Source organism: Penicillium argentinense (assembly GCF_028826775.1).
Source record: "Penicillium argentinense strain IBT 30761 chromosome Unknown utg000009l_segment0_segment0, whole genome shotgun sequence".
NCBI lineage: Eukaryota > Fungi > Ascomycota > Eurotiomycetes > Eurotiales > Aspergillaceae > Penicillium > Penicillium argentinense.
Window position 1 is genome coordinate 890429 of NW_026622668.1, and position 19188 is coordinate 909616.

At 53.1% G+C, this 19188-nt stretch overlaps 10 protein-coding genes across 10 annotated transcripts; 6 read left to right on the forward strand and 4 right to left on the reverse strand.

Moving 5' to 3' along the window:
- Positions 1–56: 56 nt before the first annotated feature.
- Positions 57–1217, forward strand: N7532_007930 (NAD(P)/FAD-dependent oxidoreductase; the record flags this gene model as incomplete). Its single annotated transcript, XM_056620422.1, has 1 exon — positions 57–1217. The coding sequence occupies one exon, from the start codon at positions 57–59 to the stop codon at positions 1215–1217; it is 1161 nt and encodes a 386-aa protein (XP_056471228.1).
- A 942-nt stretch (positions 1218–2159) lies between these two features.
- On the forward strand, positions 2160–3191 carry N7532_007931 (MDR family NADP-dependent oxidoreductase; the record flags this gene model as incomplete). Its single annotated transcript, XM_056620423.1, has 1 exon — positions 2160–3191. The coding sequence occupies one exon, from the start codon at positions 2160–2162 to the stop codon at positions 3189–3191; it is 1032 nt and encodes a 343-aa protein (XP_056471229.1).
- Positions 3192–4084: 893 nt separating this feature from the next.
- Positions 4085–5037, forward strand: N7532_007932 (CybS family protein; the record flags this gene model as incomplete). The annotated part of the gene is made up of 5 exons (XM_056620424.1): positions 4085–4226; positions 4347–4364; positions 4545–4611; positions 4696–4815; positions 4872–5037. 5 exons carry the CDS (start codon positions 4085–4087, stop codon positions 5035–5037), a joined length of 513 nt encoding a protein of 170 aa, XP_056471230.1.
- A 281-nt stretch (positions 5038–5318) lies between these two features.
- N7532_007933 (nucleotide diphosphatase) lies at positions 5319–6152 on the reverse strand (the record flags this gene model as incomplete). The annotated part of the gene is made up of 1 exon (XM_056620425.1): positions 5319–6152. The coding sequence occupies one exon, from the start codon at positions 6150–6152 to the stop codon at positions 5319–5321; it is 834 nt and encodes a 277-aa protein (XP_056471231.1).
- A 1313-nt stretch (positions 6153–7465) lies between these two features.
- On the reverse strand, positions 7466–7801 carry N7532_007934 (uncharacterized protein; the record flags this gene model as incomplete). Its single annotated transcript, XM_056620426.1, has 1 exon — positions 7466–7801. The coding sequence occupies one exon, from the start codon at positions 7799–7801 to the stop codon at positions 7466–7468; it is 336 nt and encodes a 111-aa protein (XP_056471232.1).
- Positions 7802–8273: 472 nt separating this feature from the next.
- Positions 8274–9166, forward strand: N7532_007935 (uncharacterized protein; the record flags this gene model as incomplete). Its single annotated transcript, XM_056620427.1, has 2 exons — positions 8274–8391; positions 8451–9166. The coding sequence occupies 2 exons, from the start codon at positions 8274–8276 to the stop codon at positions 9164–9166; spliced, it is 834 nt and encodes a 277-aa protein (XP_056471233.1).
- Positions 9167–9899: 733 nt separating this feature from the next.
- N7532_007936 (uncharacterized protein) lies at positions 9900–10668 on the reverse strand (the record flags this gene model as incomplete). Its single annotated transcript, XM_056620428.1, has 2 exons — positions 9900–10051; positions 10134–10668. The coding sequence occupies 2 exons, from the start codon at positions 10666–10668 to the stop codon at positions 9900–9902; spliced, it is 687 nt and encodes a 228-aa protein (XP_056471234.1).
- Positions 10669–11612: 944 nt separating this feature from the next.
- Positions 11613–12462, reverse strand: N7532_007937 (uncharacterized protein; the record flags this gene model as incomplete). The annotated part of the gene is made up of 2 exons (XM_056620429.1): positions 11613–12132; positions 12185–12462. 2 exons carry the CDS (start codon positions 12460–12462, stop codon positions 11613–11615), a joined length of 798 nt encoding a protein of 265 aa, XP_056471235.1.
- Positions 12463–13177: 715 nt separating this feature from the next.
- N7532_007938 (Zn(II)2Cys6 transcription factor) lies at positions 13178–15053 on the forward strand (the record flags this gene model as incomplete). The annotated part of the gene is made up of 3 exons (XM_056620430.1): positions 13178–13891; positions 13953–14096; positions 14157–15053. The coding sequence occupies 3 exons, from the start codon at positions 13178–13180 to the stop codon at positions 15051–15053; spliced, it is 1755 nt and encodes a 584-aa protein (XP_056471236.1).
- Positions 15054–16207: 1154 nt separating this feature from the next.
- Positions 16208–17077, forward strand: N7532_007939 (uncharacterized protein; the record flags this gene model as incomplete). The annotated part of the gene is made up of 1 exon (XM_056620431.1): positions 16208–17077. The coding sequence occupies one exon, from the start codon at positions 16208–16210 to the stop codon at positions 17075–17077; it is 870 nt and encodes a 289-aa protein (XP_056471237.1).
- Positions 17078–19188: the final 2111 nt, after the last annotated feature.

Below are 19188 nucleotides of genomic sequence, written 5' to 3' on the forward strand. Positions count from 1 at the left end.
ATTTAACAGTCTGCATTTCCGCAGTCTTGACTGATACCCACCATCGCGTCTCCGCCATGGCTCCCACTACTATTGCCGTTATCGGCGCCTCTTACACTGGCCTGCATGTGGCTCACTCGCTGCTAAACGGGTCTGTCCCCAACGTCAAGGTGGTTCTCATCAACCCATCGACTTCTTTCTACTGGAACATTGCTGCACCTCGCATCGTCGCCAAGCCAAAGGCCTTCCCATCCAACCAGTACCTGCTTCCTATCAAAGAAGCCTTTGCCAAGTATTCAAGTGATTCATTCGAATTCATTGCCGGCACTGCGACCGGCATCGACACCGCTTCCAAGTCCGTGGCCGTGACCCCCAATGCCGGCGACGCCAGAACGGTTACATACGATTACCTTGTCATCGCCTCCGGAAGCACTACGGCTGCATCGAATGGCTCTGTCACTGGCTCTTTGATCCCTTTCAAGCCGTCCAATCACGATGATATTCAGGATGTCATCGAGGCGTCCCAGCAACAGATCTCTGGCGCCAAGGAGATCGTTATTGGTGGTGCGGGACCCATCGGTGTCGAAGTAGCCGGTGAGATCGCGGAGGCAGCTGAGCAGAGAGGCAACAATATTTCCATCACTTTGGTATCCGCGACAGATCGCGTGCTCTCGATGCTCAAGCCATCTGCCAGCGCCAATGCCGAAAAGCTGCTGAGGCAGAAGAAGATCAAGGTTCTCAACTCAACCCGTGTGAGCGGTGTTGAGGTGTCTGGTGAGGGTAGCTCCAAGGCCTGGACTGTTTCTCTTAGCAACGGCGAGAAGATCTCCGCCGATCTCTACATCCCTACGACAGGCGCTCTGCCCAACAACAGCTTCATCCCCGCGGATCTGCTCGACCAGGATGGCTGGGTTAAGGTTGACAAGGAGTTGCGCGTCTCGTCTGTTGAGGGCATCTATGCTGCCGGCGACATCACCAACAACTCCATGCGCCTGTCATTCAAGGCAATGGAGCAGGCCAAGATTGCATCCAACAACCTCAAGGTCGACATTACAGGCAAGGGCGACCGCAAGTCGTATGACCAAGGCGAGAACGTCATGATGGTGGTGCCTGTGGGTGAATCCGGTGGCACTGGACAGGTGTTTGGCATGGTTCCCTTCAGCTTCATGGTCAAGATGATCAAGGGCCGGGACTACTTCATCTCGAAGGCATCTGGTGCGTTGGCCGGCACGGCCTAAGAAGGGCAATGCTTGTCTTATGAATAAATAGCTTTGGTGATGACATTTGATACCTCGAGCCTGCTTTGGGCAACGCATAGAAAGTTTAATTGATATGAACTCATGGCCGACCATTATGAGACAATTCAAGTAACAAACGCAGATTCTTGCAATACTACTAGGACGTACTGTTGTATGTGCATCCACCCCTGCCGCTAACAAGCGGTAACAAGGATGCATAAAATCAATATCCTAGACGGGGTCCCTAGAGGTATCTCGAAAGCGGCGGTTGAGAACCAATAACCGTCCGCGATTGCAGCCATTGCATCGGAAAACGAGATTAAGTGCTGCGATTTGGCGCGATTCCCCGCAGCGCCGCATGCGGTAACCACCTCCGTGCTGAGAAATCAAGCCCAACATTCTCGATTATTCATTTGCGCATTGATGTCTTCTTGTGCCGCCGGTTTTCTTGCCCGGAATGGCGGTCGCCCGTCGGCCAGTTTCTTCTTCAGTTCCGCCGAGCTCCACAGCAGGTGGACTCCACCCCGGGCGAACTTTTGCAGAGCTGTTGCCCCCTCGTTGTGAAAGATCCTTTCAGAGTAGCATGCACAATAACTACTCCCCCAAAAGTATCTAGATCAATGTTATGAAAATTGTAGTGCTCGATTTATGCAACCGGATCCAAACGGGTGGGTCCGTCAGCACCTTGAAACTGCAAGGTAGCGCACTACTACAATAACCTTCTCGAGAAGCTTCTCCGGGACCCATCGGCAAGCGGCGACTTTGCTTTCTAATGATGAAAATGAATCAGTGCCTCGGTCCCTTCCCTGCCCCGCTTGAGCAACCTGCTTTGCATTTCCTATAAAAGCACCGGTAGCACGGCCAGCAAGGTGTCAAATCCATTTCACAACCACCTTCTCCCTCTTCACGATCTCCAATTCCCCCACCGGTACGATTTACGTCATGGCCAACAAAGCTCTCGTCTTCAAGAAGATCCCCCAGGGATACCCCGTCCCCGGTCAGGATCTCACCGTTGAGGCCGCCACCTACGATTCCAGCGTTGCCGCTCCGGACAATGGCGTCGTCCTGCAGTCTCTGTACACCAGCTACGACCCGTACATGCGTGGTCGCATGCGCCCTGCCGAGGTCAAGTCCTACGCCCCCGCCTTCGAGATCAACAAGCCCATCGAGAGTGCCAGCATTGCCAAGGTGATCCGCTCCAACAACGCCAACTACAAGGAGGGCGACCTTGTCATCGGCCACGTCGCTATCCAGGAGTACATCGCTCTGGACAACGCCAACCTTGCCCGCATCCGCAAGCTGGATAACCCCCTCGGCATTGAGGATATCCGTGTCTTCCTGGGTGCCCTGGGCATGCCAGGTCTGACTGCGTACTCCTCTCTGTACGAGATCGGTAAGCCCAAGAAGGGCGAGACCATCTTCGTCTCCGCCGCTAGTGGTGCCGTCGGTCAGATTGTCGGTCAGCTCGCCAAGCACGAGGGTCTGCGTGTGATTGGATCCGTCGGCTCGGATGACAAGCTCGAGTTCATCACCAAGGAGCTTGGCTTCGACGGTGGCTTCAACTACAAGAACGAAAAGCCCGCCGATGCCCTGGCGCGTCTTGCCCCCGAGGGTCTGGACATCTACTACGAGAACGTCGGTGGTGAGCACCTCGAGGCTGCTCTCGATGCCATGAAGAACTTCGGTCGTGTTGTCGTCTGCGGTCTGATTTCGCAGTACAACTCTGCCCCATACCCCATCAAGAACATCCACCAGGTTCTCGTGAAGCGCATCACCATGCGCGGCTTCATTGTCGGTGACCCCGGTATGGGCGACGTCTACACCAAGGAGCACCAGGAGCGTGTGCAGAAGTGGATCAAGGAGGGCTCTTTCAAGGTCCTGATCCACGAGACTGTCGGCATGGACAACGCTGCCGAGGGTCTGGTCGGCATCTTCTACGGCAAGAACAAGGGCAAGGCTGTGCTCAAGTTCTAGTTTACGTATAGCATTGGGATGGGTGTTATTTTCTTTTGACCACCAAAGACAACACGAAAGCGAAACGTTTGAAAATTGGAATTGCAATGACGAGATGCCCGCTATGATTCTGCGCAACACGGAGGACTGCGGGATGGCTAGGTATAGCCGGATGCAATATTCGAGAATAGCTAGCTATTATCCGCAATAATATAATTCAGTATCCTCATACATCAACCAAGCACTTAGTACCAAATCAGTTGCCGATGGTAGCGCCCAGGCACCGGCACCTAATGTACACTACTAGTGCACTGTATCTCACATCACTGTACCACGCACTGTACACTACATGTATTACAATGCTTCTACACCGGTGTAATGTTGGTTCAAATTTCCTGAGGTGCAACCGGTACCTTGATGTAGTGTTTTGAATATCGCTTGATTGTTGAGTAATTTTCAATTAGATCATGATTAATAGTATGCTTCCACGTTTCTTCAGCTCGTGATGAGTTCGTTTTTCCGTAATGTCTGAAATATATATAGTACGCTGGAGTAAATGATCGCAGGAAGGGGCGTATCTGATTAGTTTTGCGGTCTCAAATAAGCCTGTTTGGCTGGGATGAGATGCTGAGCCAGATTGGTGTACCTATCCACAACTGGTACACTCTAGAGTAGGTAGATTGTTATGCTGGCAAACCCCAGGTTTGCCAGTGCCAAGGCCGTGTCGACGTGCGGGCTAAGGAATCAGCCAGCACGGGCATCGGCAAATTTCGGCTGGGCGGAAACCCCCAAGCAGCCGTTGACCAATCACCTGACCGAGAACTGGGATGACATACCGATCGGGACTCCCGAGGTTGCCAACTTCATCCTTGTGCGAGCGAACACTTCGATCCTTACCACTCCCCCTCGTCACAATGGCCTCATTCGCGCGCCCGTCGCTGCTCCGGCAGACTCTTGCGACCACTCGGTCGCCCATTCTGCGCCAGAATGTCGGAGTGTCGCAGGCCGTCGCCTTCCACGCCTCGGCCCGGAAGCAGATCCTGCCCCCGTTGCCGCGTAAGTTGAGACTCCTGGATGCCTCCTGAGGACATAGGATGGGTGGAATTTCGATCCTGTGTGCTGGGCGGCTTATCCGGTGGGATGGGTGTGTTGGCTAACGCTTAATCTGTCACGCAGAGACCCTTAACGGAACCAGTACGTTTTAACGACCTGAATCGAACCCGAACCTCAATCCTGTCCCACCTCTGCCCTTGCATTTCAAGCCCAGGAACCGGCATATACCAATTCCAGACGCCGAATTATGGATCATGGGCAAGATATGCGATGGACAAGGTGCAGGTTCGTCATTGAATGCATGCTAACCTGCCGCAATAGTGAACGAGCCCGTTCCCGTTCCCAAGCCTCACCCTTCCGAGGGCAGCTACCACTGGACTTTTGAGCGGTTCGTCATATCTCCCGAACAAATGCGTTGGCTCCGAACCTGCGGGGTTAGAATTGGGATGGTACGAATACTAACACAACCCAGCGCTGTCTGCGTCGGTCTGATCCCCCTCTCCATCGCTCCTTTCGCCGCCGGCTCCCTCAACCCTGTCATGGACGCCGTCCTCTGCTCCCTCCTGGTTGCCCACTCCCACGTCGGATTCCAGTAAGAAATCCATTCGGTTTTCCGGTGCACTCTACAGTCACTAATTTGTCTACCAGGGCCGCCATCATCGATTATTTCCGCCCCCAGCGTGTGCCCAAGTTCCACGCCCTCTGCGTGTGGCTCCTGCGCGGCTTCACCCTGACCACCGCTGTCGGTCTGTACGAGTTCGAGACCAACGACGTCGGTATCACCGAGGCCCTGCGCCGGATCTGGAACGCATAGCGCAGGTATCATTTGAAAAGGGTGTTTGTGTTTCTTTAGTCTCTGGTTCAGGCGTTTCGCCTATGTATATGTCGCTCAGTTTTTCTCATTTGTCTCTGCCTGAGCTTGTCTCGGTGCCAAATATCTAATTTCCCAAGGGAAATATCACAATCTGTACCAGCAGTTTCCATTATCTCGTGTCTATCCCGTAAACCAAGGTATATTGATCTATCCAGAGAAACAGACGTATAGCTCAGCGCAGCGCAGTGTAACTAGTAAGATAAATTCTGACTTCCAACAGCTTACTCCAGCTCATCCTCATCCACCTCAAGAAGTGGATCCCCCTCCAACCGATCTTCGTCATCGGCCTTCTTCATAACAGCCTCAATGATCCCCAACGTCGCCTTAAGCGGCATTCCAATGACATTATCGTAAGAACCATCCACCTTCTCCACAAGAATCGACCCTAAGCCCTGTAATCCATACCCACCGGCCTTATCCGCGCCCTCGCGTGTCCGCACATAAGCTAGAATCAAATCATCCGACAAGTCCGGGTCAAATCGCACAGCGGTCTCTTCGACATGCGTCTCGATCGCATACCCAGGCTGCCGTGCACTTGCCAACGGGGCCATGGCTACCAGAGCCGTGTAGACCTTGTGATCGCGCGCATCGCGCAGCGCCCGCAGCATGGAGACATGATGGGCTTCTGAACGGGGTTTCTCGAGGATGGTGCCCTTGACCGTATCGACGACGACGGTGTCGGCCGCGAGAATGAGAGCCGGCTCGCCCTTTTCCTCATTATCCACTTCTTGGGAGTACACTGCCTGGGCCTTTTTAGTTGCTGTGGCGAGGACGTATTCGAACGCGCCGAGTTCTTTCGGGAGGTTCTCTTCTGCGTTGGAGGGGATGATTTCGATGTTTGGAAGGCCCAGGAAGGAAACAATTTGTCTTCGGCGCGGCGATTGTGAGGCCAGAATTACCCTTCTGGAGCGGAGGTCGTTGAGCACTGGGAGGGCGAGAGGTGGTGGGCGGGGGAGCGGTGCCCCGCGGCCGTGCTTTGATTGAGCGTCGTAGGCTGGCGGGGGATCGTTGGGCTCATTGTTTTGGGCGAGGAGGGGATCCTTTGTGTCGGACATTTTGGCTATTATTTGAGTCTGTTGGGGGCTCTTGTCTGAGGATTCGGAGCAAAGGTTGGTTGTTTCAAGTGGGTTTGATGTGACGCGGATGGGCGGCCGCAGTTCCCCACCGACTCATTTCTTCATTGGTGGATGCGCGTAGCTGTTATACGAGTCTGCATTTTGCGATTGATCAATTTGGATTTATTTGATCTTTAGCAATCTATTCAGTTTTAGATTGGGGGTTTATTGCGAATTGCTTTTGATGCTCCAGGTAAGCTTGAGGGTGACGTACATTCGACAACTTGACTAACTGGACTAGGCGATCTAGACCAGCTCGATCACGATACTCCTGATTCGATCGATCTGAGAGATACGAATGCCCCACCGGTATAGAAACAGATTCTTGACTACTTGCATCTAGCCCAATCAATACATGAAAAAGAAGAACAAATTCGAAACCCTCGTCCTTTTCGGTAGTGGCCCAAGAATAAGGTCGCCCATGTAACCGAGGATCGCTTCGTGCTGTACAATTGAAGCGTCGGCCACGAACCTAGAGTACTACTGTCTGAACCAATCGAGTAGCCCGAATATGGGTACCTCTGCAGCCCCAAATCTTGAAAGCAAATCAGCAGCCCCGAGTTTCCGATCGTCTCAACGGCTTTGGTACATTTGGGGCTAAGAGAGCCGAGGTAGTCGTCTGGATCTCCAATCGGATGGCTACACGTGATTTCCCCAGACGGTCCTCGGTTGAAGAGGGCAAGTAAAATGCCTCCCCCTGAGATCTCCAGGTCCACCGGATTTCCAGATTGCCAAAAAGACAGGTTGCATTGTGTGCGAGAAGCCATTGTGTTGTAAATTGCCGACCATTAAAACGCCCCGGCCGCCGCCACGGCCAAAGTTAAGTACAGTATGGTGAACAGTTCGACGACACAGATTTGGAAAATGTACAAATAAGACATGTGATAAAGGAAAGAAAAAACACCCCCCACAATGAACAGGTAACGGAATATGACACGCGGGACCGGCCAGCGGCCGCGGGGGCTGGTTGGATTTGCGGGGTTTCGTAGATCGAACAGACATGGGTGGCATGACGAAGATCAATTATGGCGAATAAAGCGGCCGTAGATTGTTTCACCGGTGCGAGAATTGCAAAGAAGCGGAAGAGACTCTTATGGGCTTGCGTGAGATGCATGATTCATTGTCGTGTCAGAGAGGTGGTCGCCAGGCCCTCAACACATCCTGAACACCACATTCCACAGGATCGACTCAAGACATGACCACCAGGAGACGAAGAGGGGGTGGTGGAAGAGTCACAGCAAAAGAGCGCCGTCCTATGAGGGCCGGAAGGAATCATCAACTCGTCCACCTTTGTTCTCAATTTCGGCGATAAGGTTGTGACGCTCCTGCAGCTTCAGGTGGATGAAGTCGACGGTCTTCTGCAGCACAATGCTTTCGCTGCGGCCCTGCCCCTCCAAGCCAGGCACCAGCTCAGTCAGACGGTCGAAACCCTCACGGATCGCGGCACGACGCTTCTGCTCGGAGGCGATGTGATTATTCTTCTTCTCCTGGTCGGTCAAACGGGGCTTCTCTTTTTCCTGGCCGGAAACTGATTTGGACGCGGCGGTCGGGGTGGAAGACGAGCGGTCGTCGTCGCCGTCGGGGTTCATGTTGGAAGCTGGAGTCGGGTGGGCGACAAGCAAAGGAAGACGCAAAGGACAGAATGGAGACACCGATAGCACAAGGAGAGTTTAGAGTACCCCGGGACACGCAGTTGACGTTGATCCCAAAGCGAATGCGCAGTTGTATGAGGGAGGGTTCGGAGTTGGAGGGTCCCGAGGTTTAGGAAGGGAACCGATAGGGCCGATTTGATAAGGCCATGCGGAGAACTTGGGAGGGCCTTGGCACTCTTTAAACGTCATAGAGAGGCTCCACCGGCCACACACCTGCTTTGCTATTTTTTCTCTTCTTTTCCCTCTCAAATGGGGGTGATGACCATTGGGAAGTTATCTCGATCCAGTCTTATCCGTCAACCCATCGCTTTTCGAACCAGCCCGCGCCGTGCTGGCCAGTCCCAGAGCCTTGGACTCGCAAGCTGTCAATCACATCCGGTCCAACAGCTGCCCGTACAACCATACCACCATGGCCCACGAGCCACTGCATGGATCATGCTCCTGCGGTCGAAACCAGTACAGGATTACAATTCCTGACGATGTGACCGACCATGCCGAAGTCTACTTCGATAGCAGCCGAGACAATCGTAAGTATATAATTCCGCGACCCTCGCCTTGTCCTGCAAGTACTTACCATGAACGCCAGGCCGATTCCACGGTACCCCACTCACTGCATGGCTGCGCGTGCCCCTTGACTGGTATTCTTCACACACCGAATCTTTCTTCCCAGACGAAACACATTCTTCGATCCGTCGTGCTTTTTCACCGGCCCATGCACCGCAAACTCGGCGTGTGTTTTGCGGTTTCTGCGGAACCCCGCTGAGCTTTTGGACCGAAGAGCCCCGAGGCGAGGCGGAGTTTATGTCTGTGGCGATTGGTAGTCTATTTGGAGAGGACCAGCGGCTTCTCGAAGATCTCGACCTTCTCCCCGCGGACCTCGACGACGATGAGTCTGATGATGAAGACGAGAACGAAGGCAAAGACGACATTCAAGACGAAGTTTCTGGCTCGGCTGTTGCCCCACCTGGCATCTCATCGGTTGTTGTACCCTCCTTCGGTGGTTCGGGGGACCTTTCACGGAACTTCCGACACGGCACCCGGGAGGGTATGCTAGGCGGCATTCCTTGGTTTGAAGAGATGGTCGAAGGTAGTCGTCTGGGACGCCTGATGAGGGCTCGACGAGGCAAAGGTGTGAGTGATGATCAATCGACGTCAATAGAATGGGAGGTCAGCGAATGGCACGACGACAGTAGCGGTGGCGAATATATGAGGCAGGTGGAAACTTCGTCCGGTGGACGCACTACTGGAAAACGAAAGCGAGGGCTCCAGGCCAATGTAGACTCTCCGCAGAAAAGGGCGTAATGGCAAGTGGCCCATCTGAGAATGAGCTAAATGTATTTCGAGGAATCAATCTATCGTTAGTTCAATTTGCGCTGGCTAGGGTACTCTGCTGGTGGTGGTGTTGCTCGGATCAACCCGCAGCCTTGACGGGAATCCCACTCGTAACTTAGATTCAACAGTTCCATGAGATGGTTCCCCCGGACCATCTGTATGCTGTAGATCACTGCGTCTCGTTTTGCTTGGGAGCTTCTGCCTTTGCGTGATAGATGTTCAAGAATCGCACTCGGTGGATAGTAGCAGCCAGGGAAGGGCCAAGCCGCAGCCAATTCGCAAGTGTTGGTATCTTTAGTTCAGAGTGTATCGAAATACTTGGCGTATTCTGCCGCTCTTCTCCTCTTGGGATGTCACCGGATAACTCACTTTACCACCGTATGGTGCTCACTATCATCTGCTACACCGTTCATTATAACTTCATTAGACTACCGTAGTGTAGAGTATCATGTGGCTGCCCGTGGAATCACTCGGGGCCTGGTGGGTTAGATAGTGAATGTTGTATTGGGCCTTTGCTGCTTGGGATGGGTCGAGTTGTGAGAATTCACTGCCGCGGCGTACTGTGAGCCATTCGCACGCGTTCTGGACGAGCACTCACTGTCACGGTACGCCGGCTGCAACAGTATGAATACTGCACCCATCTGCTATTCTTCCCTCTTCCTCCAACCCTTTTACCTCTTTCTATCGCTACCTATCCCGTCGTTCAAACCATAATGGGACGCTTTTCGAAGTTCTTCGCTCGTGGCTGGAAGACCCTTCGGGGCTCCATGCCTACTACCTCCCGTCGTTGTGCTCCTGTTGTGACCTCTTCGAGTCCTCCTTTCGTGGCCTCGCCGAATTTCCCCGTTGTGCCCTCTTTGAGTCCCATCAATATGGATAAGATCGAGCTGCCTGACTGTGGCTGCGCTTCTTTTCCCCCTCCTTCTCTCCCTCCTACCCCTCCGGCGACTCCTTCCCTCCGTCGTCGTCAAGGCCTGGTCTTCGAAAAGACGCGCCTTGAAACCTCCTCCGAGTGTCTGGCGACGCCTCCCCTCCGTCGCCGACCCAGCCAACTTTTTGAGAAAGTTGAGCTGCCCAAGGGCGTGGACAACATGATCCCGTCCAAAGTCACCGTGATTCTTCCGTCCCTGGGAGATGAGCTCCCAATCGTCATTCCCAGTCGACCTCTGGCCCTCGAGGGCCCTCGTCCCACGTCCAACGAGGCACGCAGAGAGATTGTGTGCCTCTCGATTATCATCGAAGAGGACGAGTGCGAGGCCGAGTTTGCCTCCCCCAGAACACCCACACTGGTATACAGCCAGTTCCTGCGGATCTCGGGTAAGCCCATCAAGAGGAAGCCCCTCCGCCCCGATGCTCTGTGGCCTCCCGAGGCAATTCGTGCGGATTGGGCCCCGAGCTTGATCCGCATGTACCGCCCTTACTGGGAGGGGGCCGTGATCCAGACCGGTGTTAAGAGAACGCCGTACCCACATATTCCCTCGAAGGGAATTCGGGTCAGGCTCAAGGCCAGGCTTGGCTGGAGGCAGACCGGGTAAGCAGCCGGGCTGCAGCAGCTCTGCTGGCTTGGTTTTCGTGGTCGTGGTCGTGGTCGCGATGGCGGTGGTGATCCATCATGAAGTCCTCTCTTCTTGTTTGGCTTCTTGGCCTGTCTTGTTTCCTCCTTGGTACTTCTCCTGGTTTTCTACTTGGGCTTCTCTTGGGTTTCCGTTATTTATTCTTCTTTTGGGATCTCCTTTCCTTGCCTGTTGTTCCTGCTCTTGTTTCTTGCTTGCTTCTGTCCTGCTTTTGATGGTTTGGGGCAAGCAATTGGCGAATGAAAAGACTGCCAAGGCAAGGCGCGCATATGGCTTTCTGGTATCCAAGGTAAGTCAGCGACGACTGAATCTGCTAACCTGGGGCGTTTGTATTAACTAAACAGTAGTCGTAGAAAGTCCGCTGTCGTAGACGTCATTACTAACATGCATCTTACAACCCCAGTCTCAGCTAACAATAAAATGTGACCACAGCGGCTGATAGGATACTCATATATCTTAATAGATCTGACATCTAACACTGATAATCTACCTAGTCGTCTAGCTAATCACCCAAGTGATTATCTGCCTACTCACCTACTCTGTACACTGGTGCCTCGCGACCCAAGGTGAATGGAACGACCTCAAGCTCAACGACTGTCCACTGAGCAGGAATCTGCCTTTCTACTCATCTAGTCGGAATATCAGTCTGAAATACTATCAGATGTCTCATAATATCAGTGTTGTCTGAGGCAAGAGAGGTACGATGAAAGTAATCTTTAGAATAGTTACACAAAAAGTTGGTAGTAATAGTAAGGTATTTGAACAATTTGAAAAGCATCGCTAATAAAAGAAAGCATATGCAACAAACGCTCTATAAAATCCAGAAAGTTTCTAATGAATACTCAAGACTTGTGCTGGGGCGAGTACACGTCCAAATGAGTCTCCTGCGTCGCCCGGCTCTCCTTACTGACCACCCGCAGGGTAATCCCAACGCCAATACAAGTAATCACAATAGCAAATTCCTCCAAAACAGACATGACCAGCTGGATGGTTACATTTCCACCAATCATACTGAAAGAAGAGTCGTGCAGGAACCAAATTAGTGTAGCGTAGATCAGTCGGACCAGCAGGAATGGTGTGGAGATAGCCACTGCGAGAATTGTTCGCTTTTCTCCGCGCTGCATAGATACTTGGTGCATGCCCAAGAAAGCGAGCAACAGGCACAACACTCCGGCTGCGACAAGATAAAGGGTCATGCCGACCTTGACTTTGATGTCGGGGTGTGCGAGGCCCTCGGCGCTCATGTTGGCTGTGATCCCGACGATACTGAGGACCATGGCGACCAGTGTGAGGAGGCGGAAAAAGATAAAGATGAGTTGGTTGAGAGGGGCCTGGCCTGTTTTTCTTTGGATGGATAGATTTCTACTTGCGGGGTTAGGCCGGAAAATTGAGAGGTGGAGTTGGGATGACTTACGCTCGAGAAAGGAGGCCGGATAGAGCAAGCATCAGAGGAGACAGTCCAATCGCCATGCAGACCGCGGCGGCGATATACAGGCCCAATGTATAATGGTCGATGGCGACAAGATCGCAGCATGCTCCCACAATGCGAGATAAGGTGAATGTTGCCAGAAAGAAGAAGCCGCTATTTCGGCGCAGGCCATGGCGGTATGTCAAAAAGCAAGTGACAAAGAAAGAAGGGAGGTAGATGATCAGTTCGAGGATCGAAAGTCCATGGCGATAGGTGACGGTCATGATCGGAGTTGTGTCTGTTCTTCTCTTTGCAGGAAGTCGAGCATATTACAATTTTGTTGAAGTTTTGGAGAGGATAGAAAAGTGTCCAGTCGGAAAGATGCAATGTATTGGATTGAATGAATTGAAAGACTATGTTGTGATCTTCGCCCTTCGCTATATAGTCTCTTGGGACATCCTGCATACTGCTTTTGATAACAGCCATCCGTGGCTGTGTGGAGGAAAATTTAACATCTTTCGAGGTGAGCCCAACTAGGAAAGCAGATTGTCGAATTCTAGAAATCTGCATAGCCAAGCTTTGGTGGCTGCAGCCAATCAGCGAACCCAGTGCATCGCAGAGGTATCCAGAGTGAGACTAGCGCAATTCCATGACCAGATACCTAATTGGGTGTAGGAGAATGACATAAGCGGGGCGTCGATCGCAAAGTGTTGGGAGTTGTAGTACAAAAAGAATCTTTGAGGGGATAGATATATCGAATACTGAAGTAGGGATAGAGTAGGGAGTAGTATAACTGGCTGCAGAGCCTCATCCTGCTTTTTTTTCCAGTCGGAAAGCCCCCGATCTGTACGTAGATGCATCAAGGTATCATGGCAGCCTAACCCCAACGGGCCCGTTCGGCCAGGCGGAGGCAGTGCAGTCGGCCTCTACCGACGCCTTAATACATGACCACCCCCTCTCTTCAGCCTTACATATCGGCCAGACAGCGTCGCAACGACCATGGTGTACTGCGGCAAACCGAGCAAAGGATGCGGCCACTGCCGGTCCAGGAAGATCCGTTGCGACCAAGCCCGGCCGTCCTGTTCGCAATGCGTGCGGGCCAAGCGGGACTGCCCCGGCTACAGGGATCAGCTATCCCTGATGTTTCGCGACGAGAGTAAATCAGTGGTCAAGAAAGCCGTGGCGGGCTCCAGTGCATCGAGTTCTTCAGCGCCTAGACAAAAACGGTCGCCGGGTCGATCGCCTCGCACTGCTTCCCCAGATGGGAACACCTCTTCTGAGCCTGAGCTTCCCGCAGACCTCTACACTAGCGCCCTATTCGATTTCAATGCGGATCCACTGTATGGAACTCTCATACAACAGTCCTGGCAGATTCCGATGGAAGTGCAGCAGCCCACGGCGCCTACGCAAGAGGAAGCTATCAGCTTCTTGCTGCAGTCCAATGCTATTCCCGGTAGCTTCTGGATGAGTGATTTCGTCACCAAATTCTTGGCACAGGCTGGTGGGACAGTGGGTTCCCAGGCGATGCGGGCTAGTATGACTGCCGTGGCGTCGGCAATGCTTTGCCGCGTGAGAAGGATCACTGCGTTTCGGGACGTGGCGAGGAAGGAGTATGTCAATGCTTTAAACCTCCTCAACACGGCCCTAGCGGACGTGGAGGAAGCCAAAACCAACCAAGCTTTGGGGGCTGTCGTGCTGCTCGCCATATATGAAGTAAGTCTCGACGCAGATCTTCTCCAATGGTTTTCAGCTCTAACCCTTTTTGCCTTTGTAGGTTGTCACATCGCGGGCCCCGAAAGATATTGCACTATGGACAAATCATATTACCGGTGCCACGGCCTTACTCGACCTGCGAGGCACCGATCAACTAAAGACAGAAGCTGGCCTTCGTCTTTTTCTGCATCTGCGATATCAAATCGTCCGTATCCTTCTTATATACCCGTCTCCGTCGCTGTTCTAACATGATGTCCGTCTGCAGATCATTAGTTGCATACAACGAGACTGTCGAGTCCCGGAATCATTACTAGAATGCACCAAATATGCCATGCATCTACGGCAGGGAGAAGCTCACAGCAATCGTCTCATCATTATCATCGGAAAACTATCCAACCTTCGAGCAGACATCCAAGATAAAACTCTCACCGACAACCACGAAATCGTCTCGATAGCCTCGGGTATCGAAGCCGAGTTGACTGCGTGGCTGGCCGCACTTCCACCTGGTTTCACTTATGAAACTCGCACGAAGTCGCCATACGACTTCCTCTTCCAAGAACGATGTCGCGGAATTGATAGCTTTGACGAACAGTACCATGTATACCCCAACTTTTGGGCCTGCAACACATGGGATCAGTATCGCTGCGCCCGCATCATTGTCAGCGAGTTGATTCTCTCTCGCATGTGGAAGATCACAGAGGCCTCGGGTCATCCACCATCAGATGAGTTTCGTGTTCACTGCAAAACTTTGCGCTCGACTATTCGACGTCTGGCAGTCGACATCTGCCGAAGTGTGCCTTACATTTTGGGGGCACACCAGAAAGAAATGTCGCCCAACTGCCCGCCCCCCGAGAGTTATCTTGGAGGACTTATGTTGCTCTGGCCACTGTTTCTAGCCGGGGTGGTCGAGCATCCCACCTCCTCGCTTCGACGGTGGGTGATTGGGTGCCTCAGGATGATTGGAAACGCGATGGGCATCGATCAGGCACTGGCCCTGATGGACATCATCGCCTTGGATCCAGGCATGTTCCATTTTGCGCCGAGCGAAGATGACGTGCCCTATATCCAGCATGCCTCCATAGCAAGCTCGGCAAGGGAACAGCCGGTGTCCCTGCTGGATCTGCCCTATGAGCAGGCCCCTGCCTCCGAGGCTGATTTCTGACCCTTCTGGAATGCCTGGAACACCCCTCACGCAAATTTTATTTAACTCTGTAACTACGCATCGACTGGTCCATACGGATCGTGGGGCGCAGTTGGGAAGCATTGGGATTGCACAAGGCGCTCGGCTCGGATTTGAACATGGGACGACATGGATAATGATAAGATGACACAGAGTGACCGGTACCATGTAGTTAGTTAGCGAATAAATTAATTTTCTCTCTCTGAACCAATGATGAAATCGCCTTCCTTCCTCTGCCAGCCAATGCCCTGCAGCTCATCATCTTACTATCGTAGTGACTCGATGTCGCGCGGCTGCATGTCCGTCTGTGCTGCGCCTTCGCCGCGTGGGGGGCTGAGCGGACTCAGCCCTGTCGCAACACTGGTAAGCAGCAGCCAAGTGGTGCACCCCGTGGATCCCTGCTGACTTGTTCATAAGAAAGCGGAGCCCCTGAATCATACCTGGGAGTAGCTGTCGGGAAAGAAACGCTTGAGTTACGGGGCGGGCAGTGACTGCATAATGCCTTACTCTAGTCTTTGCGAAGGACAAGGGAGTGGTAGAACACGAGCCTGTCACAAATCAAAAAGTCCTGAAACGGTTTCTGCCTCGTGAAAGGTTAGTTCGGCCCTGTGGTTGCGACCCCGCGCAGCAGTGCAAACTACCATGGATCTGGCCGGGCCATCGTAGGGCGATGGGGCTCGTCGATGTCGCCCGACCTGTGTGAAGCCGCCAACAGCCGCTGAGAAAGCCTTGCTTCCTTCGGGCGATCCATGCCTGGAGGCTCGAAGGAGATGCGAAGCGTTAAGATAGATGAAAACATATCAACTCAAAGTATAAAAAACGAGTTGTTCCCCTTTATTCGGCTCTCTTTGTTTACTACAACACTTAAGTCTTCCATTCAAAAACTCCCTGACCCTCAAATCTTCCCATCAACTCTCTATTGTACTCCTGTCATAATACTGTCATAAACACTCATCCGACCCAGACTGTGGAAGACACAGCAATCAAGCACCCAGCAGAAGAAATCATAATTCCTCAACATGCCTGTCCCAGAAAAGTCCATACCCTCATCACTCGGGTCCTCCTTCCCTTTTATTCGACGCAATAGCCCACGCCAACCCACCCAAGACACCAGTATCAGCCCGGAACCCTCCACAATGGGAAACAGTCCCTCTCGCACGCGATTCTGTGATAACAAACTCTTCACCATGGTCCGCCCTTCCAGAAGGACAGCCTGGGATCCACCGGGCTACGACTCGCCAGACTGGAAAGCCAACGCGGTCACACACACCTCCAGCGGCGATGCTGACTCCCGTTACGCATTCCTGAAGGACTTCGACACGATCTTCCTCGTGGATGATAGCTCTAGTATGATGGGACCCCGCTGGCACGAAGCCGAGGAAGCCATAGCAGCCATTGCGCCCATTTGCACCCAGTACGATGCAGATGGGGTTGACATCTACTTCTTGAACCACCGCCGTGCGGCGACCAGTCACACTACCGGCGCCTATAGCAATATCACTACTGCCGCCGACGTCCAAGAAATCTTCAATAGTGTCCACCCGCGCGGTTCGACCCCGGTCGGGAAACGACTCCTCGAGATCCTGACGCCGTACCTCGCGCGCGTGGAGCGGATGCAGGCGAACCGGAACGCGGACGGGTCCCTACGAGACCCCTTGATGGCCGTGAAGCCAATTAATATCATTACCATTACCGATGGCGAGTTCACGGATGATGCGGAGAGTGTCATTGTGCGGGTTGCCAAGGCATTGGATCACTCGCGGTGTAATGCGCTGCCGTGGCAAGTCGGCATTCAGTTCTTCCAGATCGGTGATGATCAGAGAGTGCAGCGGTACCTGCAGGAACTGGATGATGACCTGGGCCGGTGGTGCAAGGATGAGCATCTTCGGGATATCGTGGATACAGTGCCATGGAAGGGAAAGAGAGGGCGATCTCTAGATGCGGAGGGGATCTTGAAGTGTTTGCTTGGGGCTGTGAACAAGAAGTATGATCGACGACAGGTCTGACCCCGACAGTTTACTATATGCGTTGACGCAGTTATGGTTTCGCTTCTTTGATGTTTTTATTCTTTTCTTTTCCGACTTTTTCTGGCGCTTAGATCCTTCGGTAGCAGGGCGATGGGAATGCGAATTGGGTTCATTATTTCCGGGATTTCAAAATTCATGTCTGCACCGCCACTTGCGACATTGGTAGATCCTCGTCCAATTTTGGGCGCCTGCTGGCCATTGCGCCCAGGCCTCCCTGCTTAGTCCAGCATTACATTAGGCATTACATTATACTAGCACTAAGGGAGCGACCCTGCGCCGAAGACTCACCGACTCTTCCGGAGCTGACCGTAGGATCCGATGTATACCACTTTCCTACAATTGTATGCTACGGAAAATCACTTCTGGGCTCAGAGTCGAGTATGACGTCATCTCTACCCGTATCAGGTGATATAGTGTCGATTGTCCATCCACGTCAATGCACGTCTCTCTCCATTCACATATTGCGTGCTTGAATTCTCTAGAGTAGTGAGATATACACTCGCAAGGGCACATTATTGTAGAGAGCGTAGGTGGACCGGTCTTGCTGCAAATAAATCTTATCTCGCGAATACGAAATCACAAAATGGAGCCGCCCCAGCACTACTGCTGCTAGTCCAAGCCTGTTCTCTCTTGTACAGACTTCACAGGCGTTGGAGTTTGGCCTTATCCGAGTTGCCCAGCGCAACTCAGCTCGACACCGTTTGGACCGGTCATCCACTAGCCTTGTATGGTAGCATTGCCTTCCCTCTCATCTCGCCTCAATATACCCTATGGACTGTTTTCGGGACTGCCTTAAGGTCGCCGGCAGATGGGCGACCCCGAATCCGACGTATCATCTGCCGCCATTGCCAGCCCCAAGTGGACCACTGCTTGGCTGAACCTGGGTGGGCTGCCAATCACGCTGCTGATCGGCACTTGAAAAGCACCAGGGAAAACCACTTTGAAGGCGCGCCCTTGCGCTGCAGACTGGACGAGTGAGCTGGTTGGGTGGTGGGTTCTACGGCGGAGACTGCGCAGCCCGATGGCGTCGGGAAATCTCCTGATCCACAGCGACTAGCAGTTGCAGCCAGGCTGAGAAGCTGAAACGGCCAACTGGGCAGTTTGTACCTTGCAGCGTGGGGATCGACGAACCACGGAACGCACCCACGCGTCTGTAGATGGCAATCTGCCCCTTTCGCCCCTGCCAGACCAAAGCAAACACCGCTGAAGCTATATGATATGAGCTCGCTGTCGGCACCACATTGCAGACGCACCACCGCCTCGCCAAAATATCTCTGCCTGCCCTGAACGTACTTCCAGGCATAACCTGCTCCGATCAGCCTACCGGCGCTGCAGCTCCACCCACGGCCATCCAACATTTTCCCGCGATCGGCGTTGAAGTCATCACCAAATCCCCGCAGCGCCGATCCCATCACCGCAGAAAAAGCTCTGCTCGTCTCCGAACGTCCTCGCGCACCTCCTCTCTTGCCTCGCGCAGTACTACATCTCGCAAAACCTCAAATCCGACCGCCACGGACAGCTAGTTCCAGCTGGGAACAGCGCAAAACACCAACCACCCAACACCTCCCAAACACCCCCGGTCGAAGCGCCGGACCCTAGACGCAGGGACACCCAGCGCTTCGCCTGTGCCCGCGCCCATTGGCTCTGTCGGTCAGCCTGCAGTGTGCTGGGGAAATTGCCAATTCCCCGCGCTTCCTGAAGCATCCGCGTCACATCTTCCCGTCTGGGCTGCCTTCCTGGGCTGGGCCATGGCTGTTGTCTCTGCGGCGCTGCCCGAAACGCCCCTCGAACGTCCGGTTGATTCTTAGAGCTGTCAATCGCTCCTCCTGAAACAGGAACACGCTGTACCTGCGTGCTTGCGTGCCGCCCCCGCGGTAATAATAGAAACAGCTTTGTTTACAGCTTTGTTTACATTATTGTTACAGGCTGGTCGTGAAAGACTGCACCTTTATATATTCGACTGGACGCTTTGCTTCTTTCGCAGCACATCTTGCGATTCTCAATTTGTTTCCTTTTCTTCGCTTTTCTTTCCTTTCCTTCCGTCGAACATTCCTGCCTGCCAATCCTTCGTTTCAGTTTTCATTCTCTGC